Source organism: Myxine glutinosa, chromosome 1, assembly GCF_964187855.1.
Source record: "Myxine glutinosa chromosome 1, kmMyxGlut1.1, whole genome shotgun sequence".
In the NCBI taxonomy this organism is placed as follows: Eukaryota; Metazoa; Chordata; class Myxini; order Myxiniformes; family Myxinidae; genus Myxine; species Myxine glutinosa.
This window is the reverse complement of record NC_136261.1, coordinates 371,754,137-371,776,322: the sequence shown is the minus strand read 5'-3', so window position 1 is coordinate 371,776,322 and position 22,186 is coordinate 371,754,137. Positions and strand designations below refer to the sequence as shown.

General features: G+C 44.1%; 1 protein-coding gene across 5 annotated transcripts in view; it reads left to right on the top strand.

The window, feature by feature from the left end:
- The window catches only part of LOC137412449 (E3 ubiquitin/ISG15 ligase TRIM25-like), a 48,371-nt gene extending 31,230 nt beyond the window's left edge, over positions 1-17,141 (top strand). For 4 of the 5 annotated variants that reach the window (XM_078770152.1, XM_078770151.1, XM_078770153.1 and 1 more), the window contains exons 6-8: positions 1,720-1,847; positions 11,500-11,559; positions 16,281-17,141. In XM_078770152.1, coding sequence (XP_078626278.1) covers positions 1,720-1,847; positions 11,500-11,559; positions 16,281-16,807 — 715 coding nt within the window. In that variant the 3' untranslated portion in view covers positions 16,808-17,141. Of the gene's footprint in view, positions 1-1,719; positions 1,848-11,499; positions 11,560-15,053; positions 15,684-16,280 lie in introns of those variants that run through there. The other variant, XM_078770154.1, reaches the window with a different exon arrangement.
- The last annotated feature ends 5,045 nt before the right edge of the window (positions 17,142-22,186 follow it).

Sequence of the window (22,186 nt, the reverse complement as noted above, 5' to 3'; positions counted from 1 at the left end):
AGCCATTAATCTGATATGTCCAAGGGAGTAACAGCCAGTTCGGTCCATCCATCCAATGGTCCAAGTTAACAGCTTGGACACATCAATACTTTTTCACACTCGCTCAGCCGATGATTCTCCAGACTCGGTCATGCTATTATACTCGTGATTGTTATCCCCATGCTTTTTGAAAGAAAAAAACAAGAAAAGAAACGGTGGGATATTGTAATTGGCTTCGTCTGTCTGTCCATCCCTCCGTCACATTGTCACCTCCTCAGCGGTTGTACATAAATTCTAATTATCACCACATTGCATGAAGGTACAAGATCAGTATTTGTGAATCATTTTTGGCCGCACTTCCGGTGGAGGTGTATAAATAGATCATGGTTTCAGAAGGTCATGATGGTTGTAAACCCCCTTCTGCAGGTTTCAAAAGATCCAGTACCAAAAAATGTTTTACAGGCACATTTTAAAATATTTTTCATGAAACTTTGTAATATTTTTTAATGAATGCATTTCATCATTGGGGAACGCATTAAATATGTCACAAATTTTAGGATTTGGCCCGTGGTTCATGCCACGGGGGTGGGGGATCAAAGGTCACGGGTCAAAACGGAAAAATGTTTTTAATGTAAAATTTGATATTGAGTCATTTATGGTGGAACCTTTTGACATATTTCAACCTTGCTTTAGGTGGTAATTGTGGGCATTTACAATGGCAGCCATCGACTTCGTAATATCCATTGTCAGCTCGTTCCCAGCAGATGGGGTTTTGCAATCACCAATGTGTGTGTTGTGTCTGTGCGTCTGTCCAGGTTGCAACTTGTTTTACCATTTCAGCTTTTCTCATCAAATTTTCAATAAAGCTTTATTAAGAGATTATGGAAAAGCCATATTCATAATTTTGCCAAAAGGTGAAAGGTCAGCGTCACTTAAAATCGTCAATTTTCATCCAATTGACCTGAAATTTTATGAATTTGTACATTGGGTGACTGAATTGGTTCACCAATCAAAAGCGAGAAGGCAATTGTTTTCTCAGATCAAAAGTTCAAAGGTTAAGGATGTCAATTCGTCAATTGTCATACATCGTCAATTTTCCTCCGATTGACCTGAAATTTTAAGAATGATCATATTGAGTGACTGAATTGGTACACCAATCAAAAGTGTGCAGCCCATTGTTTTATTTATTTTTTAGATCAAAAGTTTAAAGGTCAAGGTTGCATAAAATTGTTCATTTTCATCTGTTTGACTTTAAGTTTGCGCAGGGTTTGCATATTGGGTCACTGAAGCCAATTGCGTTTTGAAGTCAAAAGGTCAAGGTCCTCTAAAATCGTAATTTTTATTTTTATTTTTTTCTTGTTTTTGTCATGTTTAGCAAACGGAAGTCTGAATACAAAGCAGAGGCTGTCTTGTCTGCCTTTTCATTTTCAGATGCTTATAACTTAACTTGAAATGATTTATCAGGTGGATGATTCCCCAATGTCTCATATTTTGTCTACCTGCAAATTTAAATGATTTATCAATGGATTTTGCAATACTTTGATCACAACGATTTGGCAGCTTCGTCCAATTTTGACTTTTTGAACATGTTACTTACTTACTTCAAATGTTTGTGCAAAAAAAATAAATATATATATATATTTATTTATTTATTTATCTATCTCATCCATTGCCTTATTCTCACTGGCAACCCTCACCTTCCTTCCTTGTTGAATGAATGTTTCTCTCCTCCCAACCAAGACTGGAGTCCAGGTCACATTTTTCAACCACGGAGCCTGCACCACCAAGATTGCTGGACTTCCCGGTTGAGGAGCAGAATGTGGACTCTCTTATCCAGATCAATGACAATCTTCTGAAAGAGATCCAGAGTAAGTGATAAAAGTAGATAAGATTCCTTTAAATGAAGTTTTTTGGAAATTAAAAAATGAAGTTTATCAGATCAGTGCAGTATAGACCTGCGTTCCGCAACCTTTTTAGCCCAGGACCCAATAACAAACCCAGGCATCCAGTCACGACCCATCGAACCCCCCCCCACCCCCTAACCCCCAAAAACCGTCACGGAAATATCGATTGCTTATGACGTTAATATCTTGGTAAGGGTTCGGTTCATTATCTTTGTACAGTAGTACATTTCGTAATTGAACAAAAAAGCAAAGTGACGACAATCATACCAAACACTGTCCTTATTTTGTTGTTATTTTGTTCGGATCTCCACGACCATGATGAGAGAGAGAGAGAGAGAGCGAGAGACCACGCCCCCCTTGAGAATGAGCAGCGACTTCGATCACAGACACCGCCCACTTGATATTATTGTCAGCCAATCAGGCGTAAACTCCCTGCCTTGTTAGCAGCTTCGGAGGAGATGAATCTGCCCCGACGATGAATCCGGATGAAGATTTAATGATGAAGATGAAGATGATGATGAAGATGAAGAAGATGATGAAGATGAAGATGAATCTCTCAACATTCATTGGCGGTGTATCTTTTGTGAACTAGAATAAAACTTTAATTATTAAAGTGACACGCCAAGATTAGGTGTTTGAACTTTATTTTAATCTTCATCGTGAATAGCTGATGAACTTAAAACGTAACATGAACTGATAAACAAAACAAGAATAACTTTTACTGAAAAACCCCACTATGCATCTGAACTTATATCCAGGTTCAATGATCCGTTATCATGAACAACATTAAATAAACAACTTTCACTGAATAAACCCGAAAGTGAAACTTACAAGCCGAATTCAAATGTTCTGTTAGCAACATTGTAGATGTGGATGATCCACATCAGTGCGATGGATGACTTTGCATATTGGCTACGAGATCATCGATTCGGCTTTGAAGCGGCGACAATGCGATTCTCAAGTGGGCGCACAGGGCCACAGGGTCCAGTTTGTTTCGATACTTGGACTTCAGATATGTCACCGTTGAGAAACCTGCCTCACACATCCACGTCGTCGTGAATGGCATCAGGAACTTTACCGCGAGATGTGCAATCTATGGGTACTCATGAGACACTGTCAGCCAAAACCTTACTAAAGTGTCATTCCTGAACAGTGTCTCAAGTGTACTGTCGGACATGATGTCGATCAAGTCCTCTTTCAATCTGTTGGACAAGTTGCAGCACTGCTGAACGTCGACTGAATAAGAGTCTCGGACCCACTTCTTCTCCACGCGTGGATCAACAGGAAAGTTTTCGTCAAATCGTTTGCGCAGGTTCACCAGATGTTCGACAATGACATCCTTAATGTCCACATGTTCCTCAACACTCTTGCTGAGCAGATCATCCAGGTTTTCGAACATGTCAAATTCATCATTGGTCTGTACTCTTCTCTTCCATTGATCCAGCTTTGACTTGAACGCCGCTATCTTGTCATACATTACGAACACGGATTTCGCCTGCTTGTTTGTTTTGCCCTGGAACGATGTGTTCAGATTGTTCAACAAGTTGAAGATGTCGGCCATGTATGCCAATGTTGCGATGAATTTCTTGTTTTTGTAGTGGACTGCCAGGTCTGACCTAGCCACCTCAAATAATGCGAGGACCTGGTCGCGAAGTTCATACAATCTTGCCAAAGCATCTCCTCTGGAGAGCCAGCGAACAGCTGCAAAATACAGCACCGTGGTGTGTTCTGCATCTTGCTCCTTACACAGCTCTGCAAACAACCTCGAATTTAGGGCGCTGTTCCTGAGATGGTTGATTGTTTTCACTGCAATGTCCATTACTTCGGCAAGTCCAGGTGACATCTCTTTCGCCGCTAAAGCCTCGCGGTGGTGGAAGCAGTGGGTCCAGTTTGCCTCTGGTGCCACATCTTGGATGAGCTTAATGACACCGCCGCGCCGACCTGTCATCGATGCCGCACCATCGGTACAAACGCCAACACAGTCTTCCCACCTGAGGCTATGCAATGCGATGTGTTTGTTGACGACTGCGAATATTTCTGCGGCCGTGGTCTTGGTCTGTAGCTCGTCACATGCCAGAAGATCCTCCATAAAATCATCGCCTTGCCGATAACGAACAAAGATGAGGATCAACGCCTTCTGTGTGATGTCCATTGACTCGTCCAACTGGATGACAAACTTGTTGGCCTCTAGGTTTGCGTACAGCTGTTGCTCGATGTCTTCGCCCATGTCTATTATCCGTCAGCGAATCGTGTCGGTAGAAAGTGGAATGGTGCTTATCTTGGAAGCCGCCATCTCTCCAAGCACTTCTCTGCACATCGCCTTGGCGCATGGCAGGATGAGTTGCTCTGCAATACAAGATAAATAAAATAACACATGAATATTTCTTTCACTTTATGATTAATCTTGATTTTGTTCCAAGGCAGCGGTTCTTAACCTGGGGGTCGTTTGGGGTTTAAAAAAAACATCAATTTGTGGAGCCCATTTTTAGGAACCGAACAAAGGTACATATACCACACACAGTATTTTGTTCGCGTATGCGCATATGTCACGACCCCCAGGTTAAGAACCGCTGTTACAAGGCATTATAAAAATTCAATATGTGCGATGTGATTGCCGTACGTACTTTTAAAAAAGAGGCAAAGTTTAAGAATGGCTGTATTGCAACAAACAATAAAACTTACGAAGTTGTGACATACCAATGTATACATGGCACGAGTAATAGTAAGCAAGAACCCGACACATCAATATTCTAAAGACGAAATGAAAAACTAAATTTAACTATACTTACAGCGCCATGTATTACTTTATGAACCTACAAACCGCCAATGCAGTGAAATACTTTTACGAAAAAAAACAAAAAAGTTACCCGCAATAGTGTACGGTTTCTTTTCTTTGGCTATCTTCTCTGCCACCAGGTAGCTGGCTTTGGTCGGTCCCTTCCGATGGAAAAACAGCCGAACTCATTACTGACTTGCTGTTGTTCATCTCGCGTTCTTTCCGGAGAAAAAACTCCTGCGACTTGTTGACATGATCTCCATGTTTCTTCTCGAGGTGCTGTTTCAGCTTTTGGGGCCTGAGGGACTCGTTGGCCAACACGTCAAGGCATAGCACACACTGTGGTGGATGAACATTGTGCTTATCGATATTCAAGGTGAACCCATAGTTCAGGAACACAGGCTGATACTTTCTAGCCATGGCGAGTACCTTACGCTCACAGCTCAATCTTTCGAATGAAAAGCAATGGACATTCGCGTGTCGGAAACTAAACGAATGATCTGACTGACCGGATGCATGCGTGGTACAGCGCGGTAGAAGAGTCCACACTATAAAGTTTGTGTCGGCGTACGTTTGATCTCTGTTCTGTTCAGTCGGGAGAAATAAATCGTCGATAAAGTTTTTTTTCCCGCGATTTATGAAACGATTGTGCGACCCATTGAAAATCCGTCACGACCCATAGGTTGCGGAATGTCTGTATAGACTGAGTGAGAAAGCCAGGGCAGGTACGATTGCAACTGAATGGGATTAACAAATAGCTGACAATATCTATATTTGGGGTGATCGAGGGCTTTTATAAGAGATCCAATTATAATTTGAGGAAGGGAAGAAACAGCCAGAAAAACGGAGATATTTGTTGCTTTGATGGTGCCCCAGTAAACTGGGGAAGCCACACCCCACAAGACTCCCCATGGGGTCTGGGTGGTACCACACGCATGGTCCGATTTTATTCAAATGACACAAGCTCAATACATGATGGCATACACATGCACCTCACTTTAATTTGTGATCTGATCCAAGATGGCCAACTGGCAGCCTTTAATTCTGTTCAGCAAAATTACTAAAACCACAGTGGCAATGACGTTTTATGTCTTTCTCCTTGTATTCTTTTATTTCACCTCTCATTTGTTCTCCAAATACTCCAATTTTTCCCCATTATTTGCTCGAACATGGCCTGAATGAACGTCCCACTAGACTCTTGACCAACATTCACACCTGTCGTAGGGCTTCGAGTGATGTCCAGAGCGAGAGAGGTTCCTATCCTCGGCTCCCCCTCCTCAGTCAGGCACTACCCTGGCTCACCACCGAGCAAATCGCCACTGAGAAAATAAAATCTCTTTTAAATTTTGAATGCCCAATCACGCGTTTGTTACGCTACAATTGGATTTATAATTTTCCTTGGGGAAATTCAATGGGTTCTGCACAGCAAAGGGAGATCCCTATCCCAAGACAATGTCCCTATCCTAAGCAGCAAATATCACATGAGCCAACCTCCGTTAACAGGGGCTGTCTCCTCTGGGATCTGTTATCTGGCCAACAGCTGAAAGGTCTAACTACTGCATTCAGTGCAATTCATGTACAACATAACCGTTCCCCAACGTCACCAAAAATGAACCAAATTGAACGGTTTCTTACCTTTATAAGAAAATGTTTCTTCCCTTTACAAGGGTTTATATATAAAAAGGGAACCATGATGATTCATCATAGAGCCTGCAAGGCTAACCCCCGCTCTGGCGGGGAAAATGGCCTTTAAAAAGGGAATTTATAAGGGGTTATTTATGATGAGCATGGGGGAAAAGGGATGGGAGGTGAAAATCAGACAAACCATGCGAGTCAACATGCAGACACAAAGATGGATGTGGAGAAATGCAAACGTCTATGCAAGGAGGAAGAAAGAACAATCCTAACCCCATGAGGCAGCACAGCACAGACCACTCTCTTAGGAAACAATGGGGGTAAGCAGGCGAGGACCTCCCTTTGGCATGATGAGTGGTGTGCAGGGTGATGGTGAAGCTCCGAAACAGAAATTATGGATGAAGAGGAGGGAAGGGATTGTAAGGTGGCATCCACGTTTCGAGAGCAATCCTCCCTGAGCAACGAAGAAGCAGAAAATGAAGAGACCCAGCGAGACAAAGAATGAGAAAAAGACCGATCTTCATTGTCTCCAAGGGTCCCGCTTCAACTCTTCCGTGCGCATGTACAGACCCATCCCTCGTAGACATTGGGAGTGCCTCCTTCTGTGGCTGGTCCCATGATTAGCTACCCACTGCTTGTGGGAGGTGCCAACCTCTGGGACGCCATACCCACAGGGGTGCCCCAATAAAAATAAAGTCTGCTACCATTGCGTCTTTTTATGGTCCTCAACGAGCCCCACCCACTAACAAGTTTTTCCACACATAATCTCACCATGACTATATTGTCTATAAATTACATATGCTCCCTCTTCAGCGTCACATGAAACAAAACAACTTACTCTGTGGTCCGGCAGCTAAATAGGGATTTTTAGCTGAACCTTGCACTAAAGGTCCCACAATGGTTTTTTCTTGATTTTGCATCTTCAGACCATGTAGACTCAGAAACTCGAGGGTGCCAAGCTGGCATCCTTGAGCGTTTTGCAGAAATCGTGGGTTACCAAGGTAACCATTCCCATCGATTTGGGTGTAAATAATAACAACGAAATCTGCATATATTAGCAACTATAGCTGCCCTGATATTGATTAATATGTCAATTTGTATGTTTTCTAACACGAGGAATCCGTTGGACACAGTATGTTGATGATTGAAGGTCAAGGTCGTATTACAATGTCAAGGTCACACCAAAAATATGATAATTCGAACACTGTTTTATTGTTAAAACTAAATATTTCACCACACTGAGTAGTGTTATAGTGTTATAAAGTGTACATAAAGTGGACACATTATGTTGATGATTGCAGGTCAAGGTCATATTACAATGTCAAAGTCACGCCAAAAATAATAACAGCGGTCTTCACATTGTTAATTCGTGCTTTCCTGTATTTTCAGATAAGAAGCATGGAGTGTGTATTCAGCAGAGTTGATGCCTGCAGTCATCCCAATCAGCCGCTATCAGTTTGGCGAATCAGCGAATGGTAGTTGAGGAGCTACTTAGTAGCATAGTGCAGCAAACTGACGATCCAAATGACCTAATGTCCATATTAGAAGACAGAGCTAACCAAAGCAGAACCACGCGGCTCTGGGTAGATATGTTGATCAAACCAGTTCTCCTAATGATGTTGTTTTGTCGAGCTGAGAAGCAAGGAGACTGGGCACTTCACCTGCTTGCTGTGGAGTATATGATACCCTACTTCTTTGCAGCTCATCATCCCAATTATGCTCACTATGGTCTTTATTATCTCCGCTCAGTTGCAGCGATGCCGCCACACATCCTCAAAAGATTCATGAATGGAGATCATGTTACCCGGCACACGCCAGGCACTTGGAATGGCGTGTGGACCGACATGATGATTGAAACGACATTCATGCGGTATGGAAAGGGACCCAATGGCATTATCGGTATTACACTAAAACCAAACACCCTGAAGACGTGGGCCCTCAGCCTTCACATTTTTAGTGTTCTGGCAAAATACATATCTCATATGACCTCAGAGGAGAAATTTGACCCATATCTACACAAAGAGGAAACGAAAGCTCGGGTGACATCAGATGCTAAGGACAGAACGAAAATCAAGCAAAAACTGGAAGAATCAGTTGATCCACTTGATCCAGCCACTCACCCAAATTATCACATCATCCAGATTGTGAGTGGTAGAATAGTGAGTGGTAGATCCTAACGTAAATGTACATGAAGCGGTGTCAATAGGTCAGCAGATGATGAAGCAGTATGAAAGCACATGGCCTCAAGGTTTCCATGATACTCTTCCTAAACATGTGCACACTATGGCAGACTCGAAAAGACATTAAAATAGGCTCGACAAAGGTATATGACACCAATCTGATTTATTCGCGCATTATCGGTCTGCAGGCTTCTGGTAGGGACTTGAATATTGAAGAAGTTCTGAAGTACGAGTTAGCACCGATGCCTACTTCAATGTTCACTAACACTGGCGAAATGAGATTAGCAATAAATAAATCGAAACTCAGAAACCGGTTAAAAGTTGAAGTGACTGCAAGATCTGTACACAAATCTATCAGTGTGATAGTCGACGGTTCCGCCATATTGTGGGTCGTTCACTGGCCAACGCAAGGTACAGTGCAACAATTTCTCGACAATTTTGTTGCATATGTGGCAAGCAAGATGAAGTATTCTGATGTATACCTAGTGTTTGATAGATATGTAGACTATAGTATCAAAGGTGTTACTCGTGCATCGAGGGAAGGAAGCAAGCAGAAAACATCATCTCTCACGTTCGATGCTTCTTCCAGCACAGAAAGTTGTATTAACTGTGACTTATAACAAAGTACAGCTGATCCATCTGATCGTTGACACACTATGTCAGCAGAGAGAACAGTTAAGGACGACCCGCCACAAATTGGTGGTAACAGGAAGCGATCCGGTCCCTGTGGAAATAAACCAAGGACTAATGATCCACCGGGAAGACATGAGAAACACCCAAGAGGAGGCTGATTTGATCATCATCCACCAGATGTTATCCATTGTGGAAGAGGGTGCTATGAACGTTAATATCAATGTCATTTCGGATGATACTGACGTGTTAGTACTATTAGTCCACCTTTATCAGCAAATGCAGCTCACGTGCCCTGTAACGATGGAAGCCACATCAAAAGACAGGAGATGTATTGACATCCAAGCAACTGCCTTCCAGCACAAAGACATTGCAGGCCAACTATTATCAACTCATGCCTTATCAGGATGTGATAGTGTGGCTCAGTACTGGGGCATTGGAAAAGTTAAAATAGTGAAAGTGCTTCAAGCAGGCCATCAACTATCTGAAATGGGAAATATCACAGCTCAACTTGCAGATGTTGTCCAAGAGGCAACTACATTCATAGCTGCGTGTTATGGACATGCTGAAGCCACATCTATGACCGATGTACGCTACAAAATGTGGAAAGTGAAAACAGCAAGGGCAAATATTGTCTCTGCTCCAAAGCTCATGTCTCTGCCCCCTACCAATGAATCTTTTCAACTTAATGTAATGAGGGGCCACTTACAAGCCTGCCTCTGGAAACATGCCGCAGAAGCTAGTCCACCAGACATGGACCCTACCATGTATGGATGGACACGAGATACAGAGAACAAAACTTTGCAACCTGTGATGGTTCCACAGGACACAGCATCTGCACCGGATGACATACTCAAACTGATCAAGTGCACTTGCGAAAACTGCAAGTCATCAAGGTGTTCATGTTCATCTTCAATGTTGCCCTGCACAATATTCTGTCATTGTGAAGGTGGATTGGACTGTTGTAATGAACGTACTAAAATGGTAGTGCCGGATGTACCTGATGAGGAAGATGTAAATGCAGAATTATAAACAATTAACGTGATAAACTGATTAAACTATGACGCTGAAAAACATTATCATACACAGCACAAATACCTTATTTGTGCTGCTTATTACGGCATCGCTTATCTCACATGTTGCTGAAATCCCAGGGGGGGGGGGGGGTAATAAACAGTACCGACTGTACATATAATATACATGTATATAAAACCGTTGATGCTCATATTGTAATAACAATTAAGAGCTTAATCATATTTGAGCAAATTGTGTTGGGCTGACCGCTGAACTTTTCCGTGCTTTAGACTCATATTTAGCTTCGTAATAATATGTTGCCCTTATGGTTGGACTTATACACACTTATTTTCGTGTCAACATTATTAAGGTTTCGTTTAAATATCTAGTGTTTAAGTTGTATCTACAACTGGTGACATTTTATGTACACTTTAGAACACCATAACACTACTCAGTGTGGTGAAATATTTAGTTTTAACAATAAAACAATGTTCGAATTATCATATTTTTGGTGTGACCTTGACATTGTAATATGACCTTGACCTTCAATCATCAGAATAATGTGTCCAACGGATTCCTCGTGTCAGAAAACATACAAATTGACATATTAATCAATATCAGGGCAGCTATAGTTGCTAATATATGCAGATTTCGTTGTTATTATTTACACCCAAATCGATGGGAATGGTTACCTTGGTAACCCGCGATTTCTGCAAAACGCTCAAGGGTGCCAGCTTGGCACCCTCGGGTTTCTGAGTCTACATGGTCTTAAGATGCAAAATCAAGAAAAAACCATTGTGGGACCTTTAGTGCAAGGTTACCTCAAAGTTCTGCTGGACTACTGATAGGTCCGTGATACATGGCAATCTAATCTACTCGAAACACAGGGTCTATGTTACACCTACCAGTCTCACTATGAACCCCCCACCTGCCCCCCTCCTTCCACATCACAATATTTCATGGGTTGTTTAAATTGTATCTGAAGTTTTGTTTATCACTAACCTTACCAGGTGTCTAAACTTGGCAGGGAATCATCACCAAATGTGTAAACAATATTGTGAAAATTTCAACAGGTTTTCAAAGATTTTTGGACACGCTTCACTTGCATCTGATAAGTATCTGAGGATTTTGTGGTCTTGTTTATTAAAAATTGACATGTATATCAACATGGACAAAGTGGAATGGGATGGTGGATCTTAAATTCAGATCTCGGCATTTGAAAAATATCTTCCTCCAGGAACACCCAGCAGGACATCCAATATGAAGGCCGAAGTAATGCAAGATAATGTGACCAATATTTTGTGATAATAAGATAAAGTTTATTTAATAATCACAAAGTGATTTTAATTTCACGATTTTTTTTGTTCATTAATTTCCACAGAAGAGTTGGTGAAGCAGGTGCAAATTGCCGACCTGGAGTTCAACACCCTGAAACGTCTTTGTAAGTGAAAGGGATGGTGGAAGAGAGGGCGGTAAACGTGGTGAAGGAGAGGGTGGGAAACGTGGTGGAGGAGAGGGTGGTAAACGTGGTGGAAGAGGGTGGTAAACGTGGTGGAAGAGGGTGGTAAACGTGGTGGAGGAGAGGGTGGTAAACGTGGTGGAGGAGAGGGTGGTAAACGTGGTGGAGGAGAGGGTGGTAAACGTGGTGGAGGAGAGGGTGGTAAACGTGGTGGAGGAGAGGGTGGTAAACGTGGTGGAGGAGAGGGTGGTAAACGTGGTGGAAGAGAGGGTGGTAAACGTGGTGGAGGAGAGGGTGGTAAACGTGGTGGAGGAGACGGTGGTAAACGTGGTGGAAGAGAGGGTGGTAAACGTGGTGGAAGAGAGGGTGGTAAACGTGGTGGAAGAGAGGGTGGTAAACGTGGTGGAGGAGAGGGTGGTAAACGTGGTGGAGGAGAGGGTGGTAAACGTGGTGGAGGAGAGGGTGGGAAACGTGGTGGAGGAGAGGGTGGGAAACGTGGTGGAGGAGAGGGTGGGAAACGTGGTGGAAGAGACGGTGGTAAACGTGGTGGAGGAGAGGGTGGTAAACGTGGTGGAGGAGAGGGTGGTAAACGTGGTGGAGGAGAGGGTGGTAAACGTGGTGAAGGAGAGGGTGGTAAACGTGGTGGAAGAGAGGGTGGTAAACGTGGTGGAAGAGAGGGTGGTAAACGTGGTGGAGGAGAGGAGAGGAGAGTGTGCGAGGGAGCACATGGAAGCGCGGTGTGGTAAGTGTTACAGAGGGTGTGATGGGAGAGTGTGCGCAAGAGTGTGCGCGAGAAAGGTGTGTGACGGACAGGTGCATGGGGAAAGAGTGCGCTGTCAAAGGCAAGGAAGAATGCACGCCTGTGGTAAGTGTTACAGAGGGTGTGACGGGAGAGTGGGCGCAAGAGTGTGCGCGACTACCATACCATACCAAAGGAGAGGGTGGTAAACGTGGTGGAGGAGAGGGTGGTAAACGTGGTGGAGGAGAGGGTGGTAAACGTGGTGGAAGAGAGGGAGGTAAACGTGGTGGAAGAGAGGGAGGTAAACGTGGTGGAAGAGAGGGTGGTAAACGTGGTGTAAGAGAGGGTGGTAAACGTGGAGGAGAGGGTGGTAAACGTGGTGGAAGAGAGGGAGGTAAACGTGGTGGAAGAGAGGGTGGTAAACGTGGTGGAGGAGAGGGTGGTAAACGTGGTGGAGGAGAGGGTGGTAAACGTGGTGGAGGAGAGGGTGGTAAACGTGGTGGAGGAGAGGGTGGTAAACGTGGTGGAGGAGAGGGTGGTAAACGTGGTGGAGGAGAGGGTGGTAAACGTGGTGGAGGAGAGGGTGGTAAACGTGGTGGAGGAGAGGGTGGTAAATATGGTGGAAATGAGGAAGAATGATGTTTGATAAGGAGGATAAATGATTGTCTTTTTTCTGGGTCTACCTTTGTCTTTTTGTTTACCTTTGAACTCGTACCAATGATTGGGGCATTTCATGTTCAAATCAGTTGGATTTTTACCTGCGCCACCGAAGGTGTAATATTTTCACCCCTGGCTGTTTGCTTGTCTGTCTGTCTGAACAAGATATCTCAAAGAGTTGTGGACGGATTCAAACGGAATTTGGCAGAGATGTAGCGTATGTGACAAGGACGAAATGATTAGATTTTGGTGAAGATCCGGAATCGGATCCGGATAGTAGAATTTTTAAAGTGATTCTTCACCATTGGGAGATAGTGCCAAAAATGATATGTAGTAGGATATCTCAAAACGTTGTGTACGGATTTGGACGAAACTTGGTGGACAGTTTGGGTGTGTGATGAGGACTAATCGATTCGATTTTGGTGAAGATCTGAATGTGGATTCGGATTACGAGAATTATTTAATTTTTGAAGTGATTCTTCACCATTGAGAGATCGGGTGAAAAGTTACATACAACATGATATTTTTAAAAAGTTCTGGACGAGTTGTGGCTAAACTAGGTTGATGAGTTGGTTTGGCGACGAGAACAAGCTGATTCGATTTTAGTTCAGTTCCGAATCCAGATCCGGCCTATCAGTGGCGTAGAAACCATAAACTGTTCAGCCTGGCGGAGATGTGCGCTCTACCGAGTGACGTTCTCGTTTCATTTGTGATAATCGTGGATTAAGTTAATATCCCAAGCCGATCGTCCATTTTGCTTTTTTTAGTTGGTTTGTGTTGACAGTTCTTTGTTGCCTTTTATCTTCACCTCCTCTTCCCTTTATAAGGGGTGAGGTCCGATGGCACCAAACTCCTGCCCTTCCTTGACCACGATACTCCTCCACTTCCTTCTGTCTTCAACCAACTCTCTCCACTCTCCAATTACCCCCACGTTACTGATATCTCTCCTCACACAATCCTCCCATCTCAAACGCGGTCTCCCTCTTTTCCTCCTTCTTGCTCCTTCAACCTATCTGCTCTCTTTGCCAGTCTCTCTTCCCCCATCCGCATCGTGTCCAGCCCATCTCAGCCGGCATTTCACCAATCTCCCCGTCAAGCTCATCTGCACATCAATCTCCTCCCTCAGTTCATCCATTCTCCTTCTATCCACCCTCTTCACTCGCATAATCCCTTTCCTGACGTCCTTCCACACAAAACTTCTGCAGTTCCCCTAAATGCCACTCCATACTTGTTCTCTTCCTTCTCCAAACCTTCTGCTTCTTCGCAAAGTTCATCTTACCTTCCTTTCATCTTCTCCTTGTACTCTTTGGCGACGTTTCCTCTCCACTTCCCCTGCCTAATAATTTTCCGATCCCTGCTCTGAACTTCCCTCCTTTCTTCATCCATTCCACAAACATCACAGTCCTGTGCTAGGTGGTAACGTGCTCTCTGCCACTGCCTTGCAAGAGAGAGAGAGAGAGAGAGAGAGAGACACACAGAGTGAGAGACACACAGAGTGAGAGACACACAGAGTGAGAGACACACAGAGTGAGAGACACACAGAGTGAGAGACACACAGAGTGAGAGACACACAGAGTGAGAGACACACAGAGTGAGAGACACACAGAGTGAGAGACACACAGAGTGAGAGACACACACAGAGTGAGAGAGACACACAGAGTGAGAGAGACACACAGAGTGAGAGAGACACACAGAGTGAGAGAGACACACAGAGTGAGAGAGACACACAGAGTGAGAGAGACACACAGAGTGAGAGAGACACACAGAGTGAGAGAGACACACAGAGTGAGAGAGACACACAGAGTGAGAGAGACACACAGAGTGAGAGAGACACACAGAGTGAGAGAGACACACAGAGTGAGAGAGACACACAGAGTGAGAGAGACACACAGAGTGAGAGAGACACACAGAGTGAGAGAGACACACAGAGTGAGAGAGACACACAGAGTGAGAGAGACACAGAGTGAGAGACACAGAGTGAGAGAGACACAGAGTGAAACTCCTTTCTGGTCTTGCACACTCTGCTCTTTCCCAGCTTTGTCCTCCCCCACCCCCATTTCCCTTCCCCATGTTTCTGCAGGGCTCACATGGTCCACCATCAACCCACTTCTGGTGAAACTACCAAAATCCAGGATCACTGCTCACCTCCTCATTCGTTCCTCCTTTTCTCTCTTGTGGAACCAACCTCCACTTCCTCTTCAATCTCATTCCTCCCGACAGGTCTTCACCATCAGCTGATTATCCCCAATCTAAAATCATGAACTTGTCTGACCCCACCCCACCCAGATCTCTCCTTCCAAATTTCCAGCGCGCCTTCCTTCGAGGTCCCTTCTGGATCCACCTTCTCCACCCTATGCATCCTCTTCTGTCCCCCATTGTTTGACCACCTCCCTCTGTCTTTCTGTAAATACCTGAGTGAGAGTTTATAAATACCCCCCTTCCCCTCCTACTCCATAATTCCCCCTCTCCCTCCCACTCCAAAATACCCCCCTCCCTTCCGACTCCAAAATACCCCCTCCCCTCCTACTCCAAAAATACCCTCCTCCCTCCGACTCCAGAATACCCCCCCTCCCTCCGACTCCAAAATACCCCCCTCCCCTCTTACTCCAAAATACCCCTCCTCCCTCCTACTCCAAAATACCCCCCTCCCTTCCGACTCCAAAATACCCCCTCCCCTCCTACTCCAAAAATACCCTCCTCCCTCCGACTCCAGAATACCCCCCCCTCCCTCCGACTCCAAAATACCCCCCTCCCCTCTTACTCCAAAATACCCCTCCTCCCTCCTACTCCAAAATACCCCCCTCCCTTCCGACTCCAAAATACCCCCTCCCCTCCTACTCCAAAAATATCCTCCTCCCTCCGACTCCAAAATACCCCCCTCCCCTCTTACTCCAAAATACCCCTCCTCCCTCCTACTCCAAAATACCCCCCCCCTCTCCTCCTACTCCAAAATACTGCCCCTCCCCCTACTCCAAAATACCCCCCCCCCCCTCCCGTCCTACTCCAAAATACCCCCCTCCCCTCTTACTCCAAAATACCCCTCCTCCCTCCTACTCCAAAATACCCCCCCCCCTCTCCTACTCCAAAATACTGCCCCTCCCCCTACTCCAAAATACCCCCCCCCCCCCTCCCGTCCTACTCCAAAATACCTCCCCTCTCCTCCTACTCCAAAATACCCTCCTCCCTTCCTACTCCAAAATACCCCCCCTCCGTCCTACTCAAAAATATCCGCCCTCCCATTCCTCCTCCAAAATACCCCACCACCCTCTCCAACCAAGTCTGTGATCCCGCGTCGTCGTGTCCGCAGATGGACGGACTCCGAGTCTGGACCCAAACTCTGCACATCGACGGATCAAGATCTCCCGGGATCTCAGGACGGCGACTCGAACCGAGACCGACAATCATCACCCGGAACATCCTGATCGGTTTGATCGTTGGTCACAAGTTCTTTCCTCTGAGAGTTTCTCCTCGAGTCGTCATTACTGGGAGGTCGATGTGAGGTCGAGTCGTTCGTGGAGAATCGGAATCTGTTTAAACTCCATGGGGAGGAAAGGGGGAGGGAAAGAGTGCGGGTTGGGAGGGAATCCCGAGTCTTGGTGTTTACAGAAATATAAAAACAAATACTACACACGGCACAACAATCACTACACCCTCCTGCCCGTGCCGGGGGATCCTGAACGGTTTGGGTTCTTGTTGGATTGTGAGGAGGGAGAGTTTACGTGTTTCCGGGACTCGCGGGTTCTGCACGTGTTCAGGGCGAACTTCCTGGACCCCGTTAAACCCGCGATTGCGGTTTTTGGTGATGGTGACTTCGTGCGGTTTTGCTCGTTTTAATGATTTCGTTCATTCCGTTCTGTTCGTGATGAAAGTTTATTTCACAATCTGCAGGTTATTTTGTGTTGAATTTATTAAAATCAGGTCTTGTGTATAACATATATTCACCATCTGATGAAAGTTTATTTTAAATGAAGTTTAAGAAGGTAATAAGTTTTGTTTCCTGATGTCCTCAACCGACATGAACTGGAAGTCCAAATCTCTTCATGAATGTTGAATTTAAATAAAAACAATTCCCGACATGCTTTTCGGGTTTACACCCAGTTTCGACCCGAATCAGAACACAATCACCACGTGACATTTTTGTCCAATAAAATGATCCAACGTGAACCACGAGGAGCAGTTTTTAGTCGGATCCGTCTTCGCCGTGAATCAGACGAAGAACCCTCAAGGTGAGACGTTCATTCTGATCCTCTTCTTCATTCAAACCATAAAATCTCCAGGTAATTATTTTATTTCTTATTCCAATCGATCGGGATTGCGATGTGTTTAACCTATTGATGACGTCACATCTGTGCCCCAAAGGTGGAATCTATCTCGACTTTACCTTAATTTCAAGTGAGGATCTCAGAATGAAAAAAAACAATTCTCCAGGTGAACCCCAAGGTGTGTTCAGTTACCAAGGTTCTTGAAGAGCTCTCGCCAGGAAGCTTAGTCGTTCCAGCAAGCACTCCACGTAAAACTGTTAAGGAACGGCTGGCTTGGCAAGCGCTAGCTAGGTGCTTGGTAACTTGACACACCTTGCTTGTGTGAATCCCACCTGTCCCCACGTGCTTATTTGGAGGTAAAATGGAGACAGGTTCACCTCCTCAATGTCTGGTTGTGTGATCAATCCCTCAATACAGACTCGGTCCAACCCACGGGATCCCTTGGATCTTTGGACCCGGTCTCCTTCTGGTCTATGATTATCATCTCCTCCTCGTTCGACATCTTCTTGGTCCATGATATCGAGTTCATCGTTTCACGAACCTCACAATCTCCGCAATTGATGTTCGTGCTCCGATCTTACCACGTGACGTCACAATGTAATATATTCCGCTTAAATTAAATAAATCCGTGACGTCAACAAGTGATCTGCATCACAGGTAAACCGTTCAACATGGATCAACGGTCCAGTAATCCTGGTGCTGGCTTTACGGTTAAGGTGGCTCGCTGAAGATCTTGGGGTCTTGAGTTTGAGCCCCTGTCGTGATGTTGACAAAACACCAACAATATCAATGGATCCGATTCTTTAATATTGGGTAAAAGGAAACGATCAAATTGTTCACTCAAGTTGCAAAGTCTTCCCTGAGTTAACTTGCTTCAAAGATGGGTCCATCATTCGAGACCTGCAGAGATGGTTTACGAGGTAAATGTGGTGGTGGAGGTAAATAAACTTTACGTGTAAACCAGGTGTAAATGACACAAATATGGTGGACCCAGTGTGTGATCCACTTCAGCAATCGGTTACTTTGTAAGGATCTACGTAAGGATCTCCATGACACATAAATGTCAATGAATAACAAAATGGTGAAGGACCAAAAGAGGTAGAACTCATCTCCCTCCTCCCCCTCTCCCTCAACCAGGTGAGCTCCAACCTCCTCATAATCCTCCAGCGCGGCGAGGGCCTCCCGTGCCTCCGCGAACTCTCCCTCCTCCATTCCTTCCCCCACATACCAGTGCACAAAGGCACGTTTGGCGTACGTCAAGTCGAACTTGTGATCGAGTCATTCCCAGGCTTCCGCAATGGCCGTCGTGTTGCTCAACATGGACAGAGCACGCACACAAGACTTTGGCCATGATAAAGCTTGCAGATTATTGTGAGAAATCCCTGAGGATATCCCGAAGACTCAATAGCTCAGTGGGTTGTTGCCGCGCACGTGATGTCTTTGGGTTTGAGTCTCGGGTTGAGTCAGCATTTTGGCAGACTCGTCCCACGCAGGAATTTATTCGTTTGTTAAATAAGTTATATATATATATATATATATATATATATATATATAATCGGAAGATTAAATAAGACGCAGACGTCGCTTCAGGACGGTCGATCTTTAATTCTCGACAAGTTTCGACCAACAAACGTCTTCTTCTTAGTCTCCAGAAACAACAGGCATGTATATCAGACAAGTATGTACAGTGATATGTGTGTAAGATGTGCGATATGTGTAGAAGATGCATACAGAAAGAAGAGCCACGCTGAAGCTCACTCACCGTCCCCAAGTTCAGCGGAGTGAAGCGCAACTTACAGTTACCGTTCACATACAAATATATATATATATATATGTATGTATGTATGTATGTATGTATGTATGTACGTCCGTACATACATACATACATACATACATACATACAAAAACACACAAGCATATATTCATATACCATTTGTATTTATATAAGTATGAATACACTACCTACATTTGTAAAGGCAGAATGAATGAATGAGTGAATGAATGGGTTACGGTTAATGATTTGATTGGGTTGATGTTGAAACATTCTTTAATCATCAGAATTTATGCCATGAGGGATTTTTGTCCGAGGTTTACGTATCCAAAAGGACTCACGTTTCAGAATCGTGGTGTGTGATCGATTTGTAATTGATTCAAAGGCAGAGATTTGAATGTCATTGTCCCCGGTCGCACCGCGGAGCGAAAGGGCGACCATGGTTTTCCGCTCCGTCCGTGTATCCTTGCGTGCGAGTGTGCGTGCGTGCGTAAGCGAAGGACGGCATTAGAATTTGGTGTGTGGGTGCAACCCACGTCAAAATCCAAGATGGCCGCCGCCATGTATGTCTGACGCCCTTTATGTCTGAACCTTGTGAGAGGAATATCTTGAAAAATAAGCGAAGTACCAACTTCTAATCAGGTGTGTGGGTGTATCTAGGCTTAAGGAAGAACCCTATTGAAAATTGGGTCGCCACGTCAAAATCAAAGATGGCCGCCACCATATATACAGTCACGTGAAAAAGTAAGTACACCCCATGTAAAGTTTTGACTTTTTCAACATACAGCTATTTGATCTTCATTTCAACAATATTAATAGATAAAGGTGATATAATATAACAAATATCATGAAACATTTACATTTTGGAGTCCATCGTATAATTTACATAAACATCAATGCAAATTTCACATGTGGAAAAAGTAAATGCACCCCTACATTTATCACTACTTCAAATAACTAAAATTCAAATCAGGTGCACCAGCTCAGGTGCAAATGATTAGAACATTGTGAGAGAGGATCTTGGAGGAACCTGTCTTTTTTAAACCTCAGACATTTAGTTTGGTTTGCTCTTTGTTGTTGAAGTGTGCGGCGTCGCCATGCCTAGATCAAAAGAGCTCTCTGAGGCCTTCAGAAAGAAGGTTATAGATGCCTACGAGTCTGGGAAGGGATTTAAAAAGATCTCCAAACAATTTGAAATCAATCATTCGACTGTCCGGAAGATCATCTACAAGTGGAGAAGATTCCAAACAACTGCCAACTTGTTCAGGCCAGGCCGCCCCAGCAAGTTCAGCCTGAGAGCAGACCGCAAGATGCTGAAAGAAGTCTCTAAGAACCCCAGAATTTTATCATGTGACCTTCCAGGTAGCTCTTGCCACTGTTGATGTCAAAGTGTACGAGTCTACCATAAGAAAGAGGCTGCACAAATTTTATCTACATGGGAGGTGTGCCAGGAGGAAACATTTGCTGTCCAGAAAGAACATCAGGGCAAGATAATATCATTGTTGCGTTGATCACGCTCAAGAAATATTTAACTGATCAGACTAAGCATTGTCCCTGTCAAATAATGACGTCATAATTGAGGCACCAATGACGTCATCGTTAACAACACTTATTCTCCATGTGAAGTTCTTTACAATGGGCCATGTTTCAATTTTTTCCATGGAGCAGTTTCAGAAATATAGAGGTGCAACTTTTTTCCCCATCATGGCGCCTCTACCATGTGACCTATGACGTCCTAATTATCATTTAAAAATTCTACAGTAGGAGGTGCTCCTTTGATGAACATTTTGTGTCCATCAGACCAACAGTTGCAGAGAAAAAAATTAATACTGGTTGGATGAAGCGTTGTACTTATCGAATTATGACATCATAATGAATGCACCGCTGACATTATCATTAAAACATCTTATTCACCATAGGGAGTACTTGACAATGAGCCATGTTTCATTTTTTTCCATGGAGGGGTTTTGGGGATATAGAGGTGTGAAGTTTTTCCAAGATGGCACCCTGACCATGTGGCCTTTGACATCATAATTATCACAAAAAATTCTACAGGAGGAGGCGCTCCTTTGGTGAAAATTTATTGTCCATCGGACTACCAATTGCAGGGAATTTTTTTTCATACTGATCGGATCAAGCATTGTACTTGTCGAATTATGACGTCATAGTGAAAGCACCGGTGACATCATAATTAACATATCTTGTTCCCCATGGGGAGTACTTGACAATGAGCCACGTTTCAATTTTTGTTTTTTTCCAAGATGGCTTCCGTACCACATGACTTATGACGTAATAATTATGAATAAATACATTATACAGGGGAGGCGCTCCTCTGGTAAAGTGTCGCGTCAATCGCACCAACGGTTGCCGAGAAAATGAATTTTAAAAATGCAGATACGCACGTACGCACACAACTGATCGCTTCGCCATGCTCTTCGCTTCGTGAGCACAGGGTAATAAATGGGGGCAACCACCGGCGGCGGTTTGGCGGAAAAAAGGGGGCAACGCCCCCACGTTAATATTTTTCAGGAGTTTACAATTAAGATAAAAACATCCCATATTTAAACGTGAAAAACAAAGCGAAATGGACCCCAAGTGTGTGGATTTCTTCCCCCCGCCACGGCAGATATCGTGGTATTTGCATTGAGTGATGTGATTGGCTGCATCCTTTTTCAAATGAGATTAACAACTTTGAAAATTGTAATTTTTCACAAATGCAGGATTTTCACAAATAAAGGATTTTCACAAATGAAGCCATTTCAGAACGAAGCTTTTCTTCAATTAGACGGATTAGAAACTGTTTGTGTTCAACCTTGGGTGAAGAGAGATTTTCCTCACTGACTCTTCTTCACATAGAAGGTGATTTAACTGTGAAGCTGATTCCAGATGACATTGTGGATGTTTACGTTAACCGAAGGGAAAAACGATTATACCTACTTTAGTCATTAAGGTATTCAAAAAGGGGACCAAAAAAAAAACAACAACAACCACGGTCCCCGAAAAGGCCAACCCCCGCTTTGCGGGGAAAAATGGCCTCTAAACGGTGGTTTTTAGTCATTAAGGTAAGAACAGTATTTATATTAAGACAATGCTTATGTATGTGAATCACCGGGGAGACATGATGCATGAAGTATTCGATTTCTTTCTTTTTTAGTCAAGAATTTGTTGTTACACAAATAG